A 17551-nucleotide genomic window follows, 5' to 3' on the forward strand; every position below is an offset into this window, starting at 1 on the left:
TTGGTTATATTAAATCATACAACTCTGAGTCCTGTGTCCAGTTCTGGACCCTTCAGTTCAGGAAGGACATTGAGGTGCTGGAGTGAGTCCAGAGAAGGGCAGTCAAGCATGTGAAGGATCTGGAGCACAGGTCCTATGAGGAGTGCCTGAGGGAGCTGGGATTGTTTAGCCTGGAGAAGAAGAGGCTCAGGGGCACCTTATCAGTCTCTACAAGTACTTGAAAGGAGGTTGTAGCCAGGTGGGGTTGGTCTCTTCTCCCAGGTAACTAGTGATAGAACAAGGGGACGTAGCCTCAAGCTGTACCAGGGGAGGTTTAGGTTGGATATTAGGAAGAATTTTGTCACAGAAAGGGTGATTAGGCATTGGAATGGGATTTCCATTGAAGTCACCATACCTAGAGGTGTTTAAGGAAGACTGAACATGGCACTTAGTGCCATAGTCTGGTTGACAGGATGGTGTTTGGACATTAAGGTTAGACTTCAGGATCTCAAAGGTCTTCTCCAACCTGATTGATTCTGTATCTTGTGTGACTAGTCGTTTTCAGAGTTCACAGCTCCCTGTATGTGATAGCTTTTGCTACATAAAAAAATACATCAACGTTGATATCATTGATTACATAATTTACATTGACTTTTTCCAAACAAGATTGTTAGGGATGAAGTAAAAAATATTTTTTACTTTTTTCTCTGTTACTCAGTTTTTCTGTAAGAAAGAAACAAGCTGTGGGATAAGGTGCTTTAAATAAAATTCTACCTCTTGATCACATCCTGTGCTTCTGTGGTCCTGAGCCTACATTTTAGCTTTGGGTAATTTATTGATTTTTTTTTTAATTTTTTTTTTCTTTCTTGGTTTTGCTGTGTTTTCTTCAAGCATGCATGGAATTCTATGAATTCTTTGTTTTATCCTGAGACAATTACAAAATAACATAACAGGTGATAATGAATTAGAGGCTGTTCTCATTTTGTAAGGCTACAACTCTGTTGAGTTGTAGCAGTATTTTATTACTTGATGTCTCTTTTTGAAAGTCTTGTTAACAGGTCAGTGTCAAAAAATACAAAATACCATACTATATTGCAAGTACTTCAGTGTGTTTTCTTTTGAATACTTTGTTGCTCCCTTTATATTGCAAGTCCTACACTGACTATTACTGCTGTGATAGTTTGAGAAGGGGAAGTGAGGAAGGTTGAACTCTGCAAATTTAGCTGTTTTAATTACCTTAATGCCTTGGTCTGAAAGTCCCAAACAAATTGTTGCTGGTCACTTTCTTATTCTGTGTGTTTTAATTTAGTTCAAACTACATATTAAACTTCCCTGCCCTTCACTGTGTTGGTTTTGTCTGCATTTTTTTGTCTTTGTATTTCAGAATGACCTTTTGTGTTATGTACGATGTTTCATCTTCTGACACATCTTAATTGATAAAGTTGCATTTCAGTTTTGCTTCTAAGTGTGGGACAGTAAGAAATTGTAAAGAGGGAAAAGTCTGCAGTATCATTTGCCAGATGAGATTTGTTGTGCTATCTGGTGCTTCCCAACATTGAGAAGTGGTAATAGGCAGTTATAGTCATGCACGTAGATTACAATTGATTTGATATCCAAGATATACCAGATTAATTTCATCAGTAACTTGAAAAAATTAAACCATTTTACTCTCATAGTCCCACAGTATATTTGTTATATGGATAAATAATGAAACATATACTTGGTAAATGTGGGGGAAAATTACTTAAATTTTTTGTGGTTTTTTTTATTTTTAAGGTGAAGAATGGCCCTACATACAACTGTACAGAATGTAGCTGTGTCTTCAAAAGCTTGGGTAGTTTAAATACACATATCAGCAAGATGCACATGGGTGGTCCACAGAATTCTGCAAGTGCTTCAACAGATGTATCTCATGTTACAGCAGTAAGTTTTGTTTGGTATATTGTGAAAATGCCTTTGAGAGTTTCATCAGGTCTATATCTTAATTCCAATAATTCTTTGGATAGATTAGAACTTCTAGACGTGTAGCTTCTTTTGTCTTTTTCATGTTTTGTGTGATTTCTGGTATTAATTTTCAGGATTAAATGTTGGGAAAATGTAAATTGGCAAAGTATATGCAAAAAGGGATTTACAATTTGAGGATTTGGTTGAAAATACAACAGTTCAATTCTAAAACTAAGTAAAATATAATTCTGGTCCTTACAGATTATGTTAACCTCCCAGATAATGTAAAACTAATGGGGAAGTTTAAGTGTAACAGTGAAATTTAGAACTATTGAAATAATGTATTAGTTGCCACACATTTTCAGAAATTGTTTATATAAACCTAGTGAATACATAATGGATCCTTCTGTGTGTTTCCAGTAATTTGTTTTAAATGTTAACTTCTTACATGGCAGATTAGAAAGCATAACTATAGCTTTATTGAGAGTACTGGATGTTTTTCTTTCTTTACCCAGATACAGCTAAAATTCAGAAAATGCTTCTGATTTCAGAAGATTATTCTATTTTTTGAGCCAGTGTATATTTAATTTATCATAGTACTTTTTTTTTCTTTGAATAGAACTGCCTTTTCTACCTTTATTCCACTCTGTTTTGCTTCATTCCCGACTTTAATGTTCAGTGGGTCACAAACAAGACCAGTCTTCGAAGAGGAGGGTTAAAATTTGAAGTCTCAGCTTCATTATGCAACTGTATCATTTTGAAAACAACTGTCTAGTAATGTTTGGAGCACCATTTTTTTAGATGCCATTTCCTTCTTCATGTTAATTCATTAAAAGAAGGCTAATGTGGCCTATTTGATTGCAAGTACTTATATTCTCTGTCTTTTTGTGCATTTCTGCATTCACAAGCCTAATCTTAAAAGCAGGATGGTAGAGAATTTCTTTATACTATCTCATGTTTGTTTTCCCCGGCTAGCTGTGTTCTTATTGTTTTGTTTTGCTTAAATATTTTGCATTTGCCTAGCATATTGATATTACAACAGTGTGTTGTTATCTTTGCTGCATGCATACTTCTCTGCTTCCATGAAACAGTACAGCAAATACACCTCCATGCAATAATATAAGCAAAGAGAGAGAAGGGAGGAAAAAGTCTCTCTCTAAAAAGAGATGTCAAGAAGTTTAACAAGGGAGAGCAGAGATAATAAATGATGTGGCAGTTGCATATTAGAGAACATTGTGCTTTTTATTTGTAACTTCTTATCTGAAACTGCAGATACTCAATTATTTGTATTTTTTTATTGCTTTAGAAAGCTGACACATTATTAGGTTAGTGCTAGCATTCTTTGATTAGAACTGGCCTTCATTCTGCTCAAAACTTGCAGAGCTGCTTTAGCAACAAATTTCCAGTATAATTATTCTATTCTGAAGTTTGCAATAGGCTCTGTCATCCCTTGTTATGTACCTGGGGATAGGCAGTGATTATGTCCTTATTAAGTACACATTCCAAAAGCTGAAGCTTCCTGAGAAGCTGTGCTACCAAAGAATGCACTCTTGTGTGGTACATGAGTACATCTTGTAAATTATGGTTACTGTAAGGCTGTTATTTTTCTTTTTCTGGATCACTACTTATAGATAAGGTATTGGTTTCTGTAACTTGTGTTTATTTAATGTATATAAACTATGAAGCAGTGATGGTGATTTTGTGTACTTTTGTTTCTCTCAGTCTCAGTTCATTTTTCTGGGAAAATGAACTGTAACACTTTTCTGCATTATGTTAGTCATGTTTTTCTTGTTTTTGACAAAGGTTTAAAATACTTTATTTTCATTTCTTTGTAGGACCCTGTCACCCAACCTTTAACAACATCCCCTGCTAATCTTTTGCAACCTGTTGATAACAAATGGAAGAATGTAAGTGTAAAGTTTTTGTCACATTTGTGTGTCAAGACTAGAAGTGGGAGAAACTTTACAGAATTCTGTAAATTTTCATTTAACTGGTGAAAAATGATATGCAGTGATCCTCTGTGATAAGTTGACCAGCTAACATGTGAAGAGAAGCTCTTTAGTGAATGCAGCTGGTTATGTAGAGACAGAATAGGTCTTGGATGGATTGTATTCCCTCATTTGTTTACACAGTTATGATTTTACATATAATTCTGTTCAATAGCTCTTCAAAATGGAGCCAAACACTCTTTTGTATAAAAGGACCAGAAGCAAGTAAGGACTCTTAAAAATATTGGATTGTCCTACCCCTCTGCCTTTACTTTGCATGGATACCATGGTTTGGGTTAGAGGAAAGGAGTTGTGTTCATAATGGTTGAGCTGGTTGGAATTTGGACAGCAGTGGAACTGTGGGGTTCAGGACGAGCTGTGGAGCTGGGGTAGGAGGATGCAGCACTGACTCTCTGGAACCCCATAGCAAATAGCTGTGATGTACAGGCAGGTCTGTATGTGCCAGTCCCACTGAGAATGCTGGCATGCTTTTTTGCAGCTATATAGCATCTTGTTTGTCACCTATTGATTGCAGCATGGTATCTTAGTGACAGACATCTGACTTAGTCTCTCTTTCCCCAGTTCAGCTACTGATTATCTTCTGATGTGCTAGAATCCATGAAACCAAGAACTAGGAAATATGGCATGACTGCTTTAAAGTCATTATAAACAGTCCACTCACTTTCTTTTTATCTTTTACTGTAAATTCTTTATTCCAGGACCACTTAAGTTATGGCTGGACAGAACTGATGTGAACTAATTGGTTACGAATATTTGTTGTATTAAATAATTATGCTATTTCCTTGTGAGATTTTAAAAATGTTGAAATGACTTTTCTTCAAAAGTTTAAGTAATTTTTTCTTTTTTTTTTTTAATCAGTTGAAATTAAATTTCAAGTCTTGCATAGTCTCCTGCATTTCTCCAGATGGGAATTAGGTCCTTGTGTCAGGGTGTCATATTCTCTGGTTCCCTGTACTTGATGGAGCATGCAACGTTTTTCCTAGTGAGAGGTCTGAGTTGGAAGCAGTAGATCCCATTGCCTCCTCCTCCCAGAATTGCCTGAAATTGCCAGGCATCTTTCCAACCACTCTGTTCCCAACCTGTGGCAGTACATGGGGTTCTTGTGACCCAAGTGCAGGACGCAGGACTTGGCCTTATTAAACCTCATACAACTGGCCTCTGTACATGGATCTGGCCTGTCCAGATCCACTATTGTCTATTCTCTGTATTTCCTTCTGCAATTTTTGCTGTTTTCACTTGCAGTTTATATTGTTCACTATCATGAACTGTCTTCCGTAATATAGGGGAAATCAAAGCCATCAAAATTCTTAAAACATGCTATGACATGTTTTATTATTGAAGAGATTAAAGGTACATTAGCTACCCTGCCCAACAGATAAAATACTTCAGGGTGACTTGATCTGCTGTTTTGAAGAAGGAAAAATCTATAATCTCATTAACAGAGAAAAGAAAAATAATTTTGAGGGTTGAGGCTAGACAAATTGACACTTTGAAATAAAGTATGGAATTTTAGTGTGGATAGTTTACTATTGGAACCACATGTTAAAGTTGAATGGTAACAGAAAAAGTTATCACAATAAACTGCTTGATTTAAAGAACTCCAATTTTTATACAGTTACTATACTTGAAGGAGTAATTCACTCAGAGCAGTCACGTAGTCTGTGTTACACAGCAGATCAGACAAACCAAGGGTTATCAAAAGATCCACTATTCCAGTTGAACAACTCTGGAATTATGGAGCAGTAATAAAACACTTCATTTTCTATTCTGTCTTTAAAATGGGGTGTTAAAATGAGACCTAGAAAGGGTCTTCTGAAACTTTTTATAATGAACAGCATATCTTAATAATAATGGTAAAAAACTTCATATGTGTGCATATATGTATATTATTATTCAAAAAAGGTAACCTCCATGAGATTGTATATAAACTGCTGTATAATACACAGAACACACTGGCTAAATACATGTAATGCTGTAATTTTCATGTTGAAGATGTTGAGCAGTTCCTTCATTAACAATTATTTTTTCTCTTGTTACAAGGAAGTTTAGAAATGAAGGTGAAAAAGAGTCTTTATTTCCTATTTAAAAAATAAATACCAAGGCTTTATATCACTTTTTTTTCTTCATATTTTTTGCTAAGGTAGCCTAAGATACAATTATCAAATCAAAGATTAAGAAATTACATTTTTAAACTTCAAGTTTATGTAGTATTTTTACAGAGCCTGATGCCTATTTAAATGTTCAGAGTATAAAGAGATTTTTCTAAAGCTAAGAGGTTTTGAAGGTTGAAAGTTGAAGGGGAAAATTGATAGTTTGTTCTGAAAGATTTTGATTTCATATAGAAGAAATCCCAACTAATAGAAGGTGTTTTTTTTTCCAAAGGACCTACTTGAGGTAAGTGTGAACTTTGAAGAGACAACCATGTCAGTGCTGTTTATTTGTTTTGGAATTACTTTTCATGTGGCCTCTACATGTGGAATTCTGTAATTGATGCCTGTGTTTTGTAAAGTGGTTGAAGGTTTAGTAGTTTAATAAATTTAATTAAAGCTGTGAGCTTACAATTTAAAGCTTGATAAGGACTCCAAAAAAGAGATATACAGAAGCAATTCTTTAGTGGAGTGAAAAAACCTTGAATGACAGCTCTGTATAATCCTTATGTCTTATACAAAGAGACATCTTTGTAGTGGACAGTTAACAAACATTTCAGATAAGGGACCTGGACAGGTGAGTTCGTAATATATACTTTTCATCTTCCTTTACAAATGTACTGCTGTATATTTCAGGCTACACATTTTCGGTCTCCACTTCTTCAACAGACAGAAAACCAGGTGTCTCCAGCTGCTGCTCACCAGGGTCAGCAGGCTGTCACTGATGTCATTCAGCAGCTCCTTGAGTTATCAGAACCAGGTCCTGTAGAAAATAACCAACCTCAACAACCTGGTCAACAGCTCAACATTGCGGTGGGAATCAGTAGAGATATTTTGCAGGTAAGAGCTCAGTGTGAGAATAGCTTTATATTTCGGTGGTTTCTTTCTCATTGTAGTGAAAATGATTCTGAGTATTTTCAATTATAGCATTCCTTATGCATTTCTAAATCATTTACCGGTAAAGAAAAAAAGTGTAAGGATCTACTGAATGGGTATGGAATGCACCAAGATACCTTTTTGTATAATAGTACAAAAGAAGGGTTATAAATATTGATTACATGGCCTAGAAGAAAGCTTTAAGTGTGCACACCCATACATGAATATTTTTATTGATCACTTTAGCTTTTTTTTTTTCTCTTGCCTAGAAGCAGCTTGTGGCATGTCCTTAGGTAATGCCATGCTTAAATCATGATGACGTTTAAGAGGGGAAAAATATTTTTATCTGGCTAAAAAATGAGAATGTATACATGGCCTTTACCCTGTTCTAATTAATAAGGGCTATTTGACTATGTCCTATTTGTGCAAGAATTTTTTTTTCTGAGGTCAGTTTTTCCTAAACTATTAGATTCTGTTCTTGATATATCTGGCAGTAGGAGATGCTGTGTAACAGAAGAGAGGCAGGGTGGTGAATCAGCTATGTGTGCTTGTTGTGCAGCCTGCGCCACAAGCAGAATAGGACCGGGCAGAGAATAATATTCTTTAATATTAGCTGTAGCCTACTAACCTTGAAGATATCTTTTTATCTCTAGCCTTTTAAGTACCATTTAAATTTCTTTTTGGAAGACCCAAATATTACATGTAGCTATGTGCGGGTTCACCACGTTACCTGTGCTGAGTTCTGTAATGTCTGGAGTGTGATGTGTAGTTGCAGAAAATAATGTGATACGTAACTATTATCTTGATAGCTATTTAAACAAAAAATGTTGTTTCCTAAAAGGCAGCTGTCGGCAAATGAATAACTGCTGGAAATGCAACTTAAAATCTTAACAGACAATCAGAAGTCAGTGTTGTGTAATAATGTGTTTGTAGATTTGAAATCTAGCTGAAATTCTGTGAGAATGAGACTTCTAATTCTTTTAATTATATTTGCATTATATCTTCCAAGTAGTTGTTTGAGAAAAGTTGGGGTAACTGTGGAATGTTTCTTTCTTAATCTAGAAGTTTTTTTGTTCTTTTTTAGCAAGCATTAGAGAACAGTGGGTTGTCTTCAATTCCTGTCTCTGCACATTCTACTGACTGCAGCCAGGCTAAGACTGCTGGGCCCCAGGATCAGAACCCAGATGTCCCAACTCTCTCAAATCATCAAGCTGATTCTAATAATGCAGAACAAGATAAGGAGCAAGAGAGTACAGATAAACTAGATAAAAAAGAAAAAAAGTTTATTAAGAAAAAATCACCATTTTTGCCTGGTAATGTTGCCACTGCTTTATACTTGTGCTGTAAAGACTGTAGTATTTATGTTTATGACTTTATAAAGGGATTCCCCAAAATGTATTGTGGATCAGTGATGAACTTTACTGCTCTTATCTCAAACACAGTGTAAGATATGAATAATAGTATCTATAACAGATTATGCAAAATCATGTCAGAATGACATTAAGTGATATGACGCTGCTAAATCTTTTGGATTTAGATCAGTGGTGTTATAGGAAGAGAACAAAAAAGAAAGTATATGAATCTTTTTCCTCTCTTTCCCATCATCCTTGACTGGGAAGGATTGGGTTTTGTTTGTGTGTCCCAGAACAAAGAGTTCTTGCAAGCTCTATTCTTCTTCTTCAGAAGTGAGGTCCCACAGAGGCATAAGTGCAGTAGTGCTGCCTCATGCAGATCTTCACTGATCTTCCCGTGTAGGGAAGGATAAAGGCTGGCAATAGATAATGCTTCATGTCACCTGTCTCTGGAACAACAGTACTGATGTGATATTGTCACCATAAATATGTGTTGATGTTCTGCTTCCCTACTGTGTTGTGTATGCACAAGCCTGGGTTTTGTCTATGTGCGCTTAAATGCAATTTCATTTTCAAGATCGCTCAAGCTTTATGGCTGCTAGAAGTTTGTTCCGAGTAAAACCATCATACTTTACTGGCTTGTCTGGTAGAGACAGCACTACAAGAAGCCGTTGAGCTCTGTTTGTAGTATCTTCATAGGTACACTGATGTTACTTTTTCTTTTGCGAGGGACGAGGGATGCAGAAATTGATCCAGAGTCAAAAATTCAGCTTGTTCAGCATAACTGTGGTAAAAATCAACATTAACGTTTTCCCCTGGTAATAAGTATTTTGTTACTTGTGTATAACCTTAATAACTCTCTAGCTCTGACTGCAAATAAAAAAGTCACTGCTGTACAGTCAAACACTTTGACAGGTCAAAACCTTTGTTTTTTGATAAAGTATTATGACCTCACTGTATTGACATGGTTTTTAGGAAAAAACCCACTATGCAAACAGATTTAAATGAGCAAATATCAGATATTGACCAACATATATAAATAAAAAACTCTTGATAGGATTTAGAAGGGGTTTTTTGTTTGGTTTTTTTGTTGTTGTTGTTGTTGTGAAAAAGCATCCTGTTGCCTTAGGATAGAGCTTAGGGTTCTTGGATCATAAAACAGCTTTTGTGAAAAAAAGCTAGCCTTAAATTTTAAATCTATCAGAAGGACTTGTTGCTCAATTTTTATTCCTTTAGAAGTTTGCAAAAGGTAATTTAAGTCTGAATTTGCAGAAGAGCGGGTTGTGCAAAGTATCTCCTCCAGTTAGATAAGTGTTTAGTACTTAAAATAATTTGGTGTGGTTACGGTTGAAGACTTAGTCGTTATTGGATAATTTGGTTAGATATAGTATTTATTAGTTAACTGGTATATTATGTTGCATTGCAACTACATTCTACATTTTTAAGTGGCATAGAAACTGCATTGTTTGAATTTCAAGAGGAATATCTTGGGTTTTGTTTTTGTCATTCCAACCCATCACCATTTTTGTGAAGCAGAACGTATCTGATAGTTAGTCTTCTACAAACTGTATTGTGATGGCATCTATTTCATAGAAAGTTTTGTTTGTGTAATTTGTTTGCTTTGTATAATGATGTCAATGTAGTGGGATTTTTGAAGAATTGTTAAAAGGTTTAAAGCACATTCATTTTGATATTCCTTATTTTAGGTTCTATACGTGAAGAAAATGGAATAAGGTGGCATGTTTGTCCATATTGCTCTAAAGAATTTAAAAAACCAAGTGATCTAGTGCGCCACATTCGCATTCATACCCACGAGAAGCCATTCAAGTGTCCCCAGTGTTTCCGCGCCTTTGCAGTAAAGAGTACTCTAACAGCGCACATAAAAACACACACTGGCATCAAAGCTTTCAAGTGCCAATTTTGTATGAAAAGCTTTTCCACCTCAGGGAGTTTAAAAGTTCACATTCGTCTACATACAGGTAAGGATTCAAAATTGCTTTTCTTATTTTCTACGATGTGGGTGAAACCTTGAATGAAAAAAGACAATGTGAAATGTATAAGTTAAGAGATATGTCTATCATGTCATTGTTATATATCAGAGAATGTATAATTTTTAGTGTCTTATATGATGAGTAATTTTTTGTCATAATTTTCTAGTGTTTCATGTCTTTGAGACTTTGGTCTCTTACAAAAGCCACGGGCATTTGGTTTTCTGATGTTGAGTCAACTGTTGTTCCTTTTTAATATCACTATTGTGAGTGTATTTAATTGTGCTTTTTAAAGAGTCATCGTCTTTCATATTTACTCTGCGTTTTCCCTCCCCTTCCCTACACTTTTTGATAATTTCACTATGTCACTCAGGACTCTTTGGTTACTTCCCATTTTGTCTTCAACATTGAGGTGTTGCTTGATGTCTTCACCAACTTAACCTGTTTTCAGTATCTTACACTGCATATCCTAAAACTCCTCTGTTCATGTGGTCCTTGTTTACATCATACATGATGTCCTCAATATCTGTTTTTCTGTGGCTGAACTATTCTCTCCATAGAGAAAAATGAATTTTCTGCATTTGGTGGACAACCTAGTTGTTTTCCACTTTTGTTTTCTTATTCTACTGAATAATGTTTCAGCAAGATAAGCTCATAAATGCTCTACTCTTTCCCTTCATTCCTGTTTATGTAATTACCTTCTGCAAAAGTGTCATTCATTGACAAGGTGCATTTGGTGTTCAATGTGTTTTATAGTTTGATGCATTTAATCCGTGAAATATCGATGTTCAGTTCTTCTGCAGAAAGTTTTTCACTTTGTGTTTTTTTGTAAGCTTGCAAACCAACATTTTTTTCTTCTTGTTTAAAGTTAACCTTACTTTATAGAAAAACTCAGATTCATTCAGAGTGGCAGAAGCACTATGTGGCTTGGAAAATAGGTAGTCCATTGTTTATGGAACTGCTCTGTGGTTTCATATGATGTACTAGCTACTGTATTTTGAAGTACATTTTTGTACATGTTTTCCACCTGTGATTTTATCAAACTTTCTTTATAATACCCGATCACGTTTCCTAGCCTTTTTAAGTCACAAGATTTCCCCTTGGACAAAAGCTGAAAGTTGTTCAGCCTTGCCTGTCTCTGTAATTTGTTAAGTTCTCCAGTATCCTTTTCAAGGAGAGATTTCTACTAGATTTTGCATTACAGAAGTCTTTCTTTGGTATTTCCAGTTGGCATGCTTTTTTGACTGCCGTCAAACAGTGTTACCATTTTCAGTGGCTGATCTTGAATTTCTTTAATTTTGTCACATGACTGTTCCTCTGTTTTATCCTGTTATATAACACATTTGCCTGTGTGTTTGATTCCTTTTTCTCACAGTTTTTTAGAAATTTGTTTTGGAAGGACTTTTACCTGGTACCTGCAATTCTTAGGATAGCTTCTGGAACATTTGAGAATTGCTGTCACTTTTGCATCATTCAGTTTCTTGATAACAAACTGATTTAAGTCATTGTGTTTCAATCAGTTAGAAGTTCAGCAATTTAATTGTTGCTTTTGATTGGGTTTCATCAGTCTGTTTTGAAAACCTATTTAAGAGTAGACACTGTGATAGAAAACAAAAAAGCAAATACAGAAAAGAGAATCAGTATTCTAAAGCTACATTTCTAGATTGATGGAAATAAAATCCCAGACTAATCTCTTTTTTCTTTTTAATCTTTTGCAGGTGTTAGACCTTTTGCTTGTCCTCATTGTGACAAAAAGTTTAGAACATCGGGCCATCAGAAAACTCATATCACTTCACATTTTAAACATACTGAACTAAGAAAGCTGCGACATCAACGTAAACCTGCAAAAGTTCGAGTAGGAAAGTCGAGTGGTCCAGTACCAGACATTCCTTTGCAAGAACCCATACTCATAACTGATTTAGGTAAGGAGCAAGTAAATCTGTACTCTCTTGAAATTTGGATTTCACTGGAATATAAAAGTCACAGTTCAATCAAGCAGACATTCAGAGCTTACTTATAAAGGTGCACTTTGAAATAATAAATAATCAGAAACAATCAGTCTTCAGAAAAGTGCCATATTTTATAGTTTGCTTGCACTAAAATTAATAAGAAGGATATTTGTTATTTACAATGAAATTGTATAATCCTTACCGGAAAAAAAAAAAAAGTGCGTTTTTACATTAGGAGAGGAGTTTAATTACTGTTGGTATAGAAAAGATGACAGACAGTTCATGACTTAGATTCTTCTTAACATGGTCATGCTTATTACAGATTACAGATATTAATGAGTCAGTGTGTTACGTGATTTTCGAGTGTTTGTTATAATTATGACCTCAACTGAATTAGTGGTAATCATTAGTGGTCATATTTCAAAAAGGGCAGAAAAATTCTCAAACCTGCTATGGAGAATTCATACAGTTCCTTTAATTCTGTTGTAGAATAATTGTCACAACATTACGTAAAACCACTTTTTGGAAGAAGGTTAGTTGTTGTACAGCCCGATCAAGACATTATATTGTTGTCCAATTGAGGTCAATGTAAGGGGTGAGGCGTTTACTCTTAGTTTGACTCAGCAGTCTGTGAACTCCTGCCTTCTCTGTTGTGTAATCGTCTTTACAGTGGGATCTTATATTGCTAATGTCTTTAGTTTATACTGATAAAATCTTTATTACTCTTTAAAAACACTTTTGCTTCTGCTGCTTCCAGGAGTTACTGAAAGCAAGAATAAGGGTTGTTTTGGTATCAGATATAAGAAACTTAAATTTTTGGGGCAGAAGCAAAACTTAGCTGACAGCTTCAGACACTCCAATCACACAGTACTTCTTTCTTGAATGAACCCTGGAAACTGCTATAGTGCTTTTCCCTGATTTTAAAGAGCTGCACTTCAATACAATTAACATCTGCACATTGAAAGTCCAGTTTTTGGAAAAAGATGAATCTTAACAAGAAATGCTATAAAAATTTTTTTCTACAGGTGCTGATAACACATGAACTTCACTGATATTGGAATTTTCAATGTAAAAATAAGAAGTTGTACTATTTGTCTAGAGGGTGTCATGTTGTTTTCAACCCCCAACAATATTTCCGTGTTTGGACCCCCCCTGCCCCAAAAAAAAAAAAAAATTTGAGTTCTTTTAGAGTTGTCAAGAACCTAGTATTGTTGCTCAGTAATAGTGTTAATCTTTGACTGGCACCTTTGTTGATACATATTTTGCTTTTTAAAATAGTCTTAATTTTTCTAAAAACCTATGAAAAAAGTCTGCAAATTGTATCTGTTTCAGTGTTTGTTTCATTTTACTTCAGTAGTTTATGGTACTTAATGATTAGGAAATGCAAAAAAAGTTACTGGAATCTTTTTCAAGGCTTTACTACAGTTCCAAAGATGGAACTAATGGGAGGAAATACACTTCTTTATAAAATGTTCCCATTTGGATTTATTTTACTGAAATGCTATGTCCAGAGTAGCGCCAGTTTTAACTATTCTAACACTTCAGAGAAATGTTTCATTTATCTGAGTTGAACAGGTTAAGTAAACAGTTTGGGAGTGTTTTATTAGAAATCAGTTATTTATATAATATAGTTATTTCTGATTTATTATATATCTTATTGGAAATTTCTGCAGACAAGAACCATTGTAACCTGGTATACGCTCATAAGTTAGTCAGCTATAGTTCATTTAAAGAGTTAATTGAATTATTCTAGTCTTGTAAGATCAAAAATAAATTTGAGAGTAAATATTTGTCATATGGAGTTTCTCCTCTTCTGATTTGTAATACTTGTGTCATCTCCTGTATACTACTTCTAATTATCATTAAAGAAGAATGCCAGAAGTAATTTTAAAAGTAGGGTTTGGGGTTTGGATTTGGTGGGTTTCTTTGGTTTGTGGTTTGTGTTTTGGGGGTTGTTGTTGGGATTTTTTGGAGGTGGTTTTGGTTTATTTTGGTAGGAGTTTTCTTAACAGAACATGATTCTACTACACTGAGTTAGTTGGGGAAGGCAAAGGAAGTTTTGGCGTTTACGTGTATATATAAATATATATATGTATAACATACATGTAGAAACATTTTCAAGTCTGAGAGATATAGTTTTTGGGTTTTATTGTTGCCATCTCTTCTTAAAATTGAGAGAATTCTCTCTCCTTGTCTTCTGCTCTTTTCAATTACATTTGAAACTTAGCAGAAACCATTCAGGCTTTCTCCTTTATGAATATGAAATATAACAAGCTAGATGAAGCAGTCTGAAGAAGGAAAATACAATATAAATGACTTTTGTGGTGAATATGTAGGACCATTAAGAGATATTTTTGCATATTTTTTGAAACGTTTCAGCATTCCATCAACCATTGTATTATTAGTATTGTGATGGGTGCTTTTGAGTTCACAGTTGTGTGAATGATGATGAGCTGGTTTACTTGAGAAGTCTGCTATTATCCCCATTCTGTCATGATGTTTGGGGTTATACCCTTCTGTTGACTGCTTCTGAGACAGCCTACTGCACTAACATTTCAATGAAACCTAGAATGGTGAGTTGCAGGGGACATTAAAGATCATCTATTTCCAGTCTCCCTGTAATGGGCAGGGAAACCTTCCACTAGACCAGGCTGATCAACACCTTGTCCAGCCTGACCTTGAACACTTCCAGGGATGGGGCATCCACAACTTCTCTAGGCAACCTGTTCCTGTTAATCACTACTCTCACTAACATCTAATCTAAACCTATCTTCCTTCATCTTAAAGTCATTACTCCCTGTCATATTACTACATGCCATTTAAAAAAGTCCCTATCCATGTCTCTTGTTCAGCTCTCTTTAGGTACGAAAGGCTGCTATAAAGTCTCCCTGAAACCTTATCTTTTCCAGACTGAACAAGTCCAACTCTCTTAGCCAACTGGACATTTAGTAGTGGGAGCTTCCAACTGAATTTCCAAAATGACACCTGAGTGACTTCAGGGGCCAGTGTATAAAAAGCATTTGTTTAAAAACATTGGTTTGAGGTTTTGGGGTTGTTTTTTTACAAAAAGCTTTTGGAGGCATTTAGAGAATTAGCAAAATTGACTGATTAGCTGAAGTAGATGCATAAATACAACAATTTTTAATGGACTACTTTTATCCTTTAAGTAAAGTCAGGTAATCATGGTGTTTTATACTTTCCATAAAATACATATTATAGTTATAGTATACATCTGGGATACACTGATTAAATATCACTTGGTTAAGGTCGAGGTTGGAAGAAGAAGATATTATTGGATCAGCAGTGAATTCGTATCTGTCAACTTTTTTAAAAGTTAATGCTTATTTTGGACATGGACACTCACTGTAATGAGGTGGACCTCTGGATAAAAGAAGAACTATCACTAAAATAGCATGTGCAGTATAGTATATATAATGCTAAATAAATGTATGCATAATTTTAAATATGTGCTGGAAACATACACAGTCTTTATATTTTTGGATACTGTAAGTTTAATCATGCTTTCTTTGCAAATGCTAGCTCTTCAGACTACTGCAGCCTTGGATAACTTTACCAATTAATTTTTCCTTTTTTTGTGCGTGTGTTTATGTGTGCAGGTCTTATCCAGCCAATCCCAAGGAATAGCCAGGTCTTCCAAAATTATTTTAACAGTAATTTTGTAAATAATGCAGAGAGACCATACAAGTGTTTTTATTGCCATCGAGCCTATAAAAAATCTTGTCATCTAAAACAACACATCAGGTAAGATAAACACAATGAAGAAAGGAAATGTATGTAATATGAAGTTTATGGAAAAGCATGAAGTTTATATAGTATTCACAGAAAAGACTTCTTTTTTCTTACCATCTCTTAAACAGTGAACCAGTGGTAATTGATTTTTTTCTGTTAAAGTTAGAGGAAACTTTGAACTAATTCATATCTGTATGTGGTCCTAGCAATTCAAGTGTTCAGTGTGCAGTTTAGTTTATTAACACTTGGACTGTTTTTTTCTTAAAAAATTGGTATAGAAAATACCAAGCATTGCTTGTGAATTCTTGTGGTGATTTTGTAGTTGCATACTCTATATTGTCTGCTTTGTATGTAACTTCTGGTTTTGAGAAGGAAAAATTTAGATTAGAGGAGAACCAGTGGAGGTAACTAATCCAACCTTCTTTTACAAAGAAAGGGTAGCTTTAAAATGAGATCAAATTGCAGTTTTACAGACAGTGAGCTTTGACGTTTAGTCAGTTGTGAAACAGTGCTTTCTGATTTATAAACTATGAATATTGAAAGAGGAAAATTAAAAAAACCTACCCAAGATGATTGCTAAGATCTAAGGAAAGATTCTATACAAGCAGGTAACAATCTACTTGTTTCTACAAAGTAAGCTCGGGACTGCTTCCTCACTTTCTCTAACTGAAGTCATGGTGAGTTCCTCGTACTCTCCTTACAAATCAGGTTCTATATTTGTAGGTTCTCAAACTGCCTTAAAACAGTTCTTGGTTTTACTATGCTGTCTTAACATGAGGAAGGGAAGCTTTACAATATCACATCTTTTCTTTTGTAATTGTAGATTTCTCAATGTCTTTTATAGACACAGTCAAGCTGGATCGATTTAAAGTAATTTTGAATGATACTGAAAATGCAAAGATGTGATGGGGATATTAGTCACCTGCCGCTATGCTACTTTGATTAATCTTTGCAAGAGCACTGAGTGAAGCATGGCTTTGTTTGGGGTTTCTTGGAAGAATCAGAAACTTCTCTTTTTCTGCGATTTTTCTCTGTAAATTGGCACTGTTGTAGCTAAACTGCTAGGCTTGATACTCATGTGGTCAGTCTGTCCTCATGGAGTAGTGCTGATCATTGCTTACAAGGCTTGTTTCCCTCTCTGAATTAGACCGACATTTGTAGTTAAGGGTATTTTCAGTAGGTTAGTGACTGAACAGTGTCTCACATTATCCACAGGGAGAGTGGTTTTTATAGTGTATATTGGTAGCAAAACAGTAACTCTACTCCATTTTTTAACCTGTCCTTCAGTCTGTTTTGCATCTTACTGTAGTCCTAAATGGAAGCTCTTCTAATACCTGTGGGGAAGGGTATAGTGAGTGCTGTATGTTTTGATAGTATAAGTGAGAGACTTTCCCCACTTGAATATTTTTTCACATGACGTTATGACAGACTAGTTGTACTCAACCTTGTTCAGGAGGTATTTAGGATGGACACAGTTATTTTCCCAAAAGTTGTTATTAAACGTAGTAGTAGTAGTATGTAATACGAGGAGAACCGTATATTTTTCTCCAAACTCTT

General features: G+C 35.0%; 1 protein-coding gene across 8 annotated transcripts in view; it reads left to right on the forward strand.

The window, feature by feature from the left end:
• Positions 1-17551, forward strand: part of ZNF236 (zinc finger protein 236) — a 73637-nt gene that overhangs the window by 21309 nt on the left and 34777 nt on the right. For 7 of the 8 annotated variants that reach the window (XM_027643953.1, XM_027643952.1, XM_027643947.1 and 4 more), the window contains exons 7-13: positions 1756-1902; positions 3759-3830; positions 6716-6919; positions 8040-8268; positions 10014-10286; positions 12014-12217; positions 15862-16006. In XM_027643953.1, the coding sequence (XP_027499754.1) occupies positions 1756-1902; positions 3759-3830; positions 6716-6919; positions 8040-8268; positions 10014-10286; positions 12014-12217; positions 15862-16006 (1274 nt within the window). The remainder of the gene's footprint in view (positions 1-1755; positions 1903-3758; positions 3831-6715; positions 6920-8039; positions 8269-10013; positions 10287-12013; positions 12218-15861; positions 16007-17551) is intronic. The other variant, XM_027643949.1, reaches the window with a different exon arrangement.

Source organism: Corapipo altera, unplaced genomic scaffold (genome assembly GCF_003945725.1).
Source record: "Corapipo altera isolate COAL_440 unplaced genomic scaffold, ASM394572v1 24b, whole genome shotgun sequence".
Classification (NCBI taxonomy): domain Eukaryota; kingdom Metazoa; phylum Chordata; class Aves; order Passeriformes; family Pipridae; genus Corapipo; species Corapipo altera.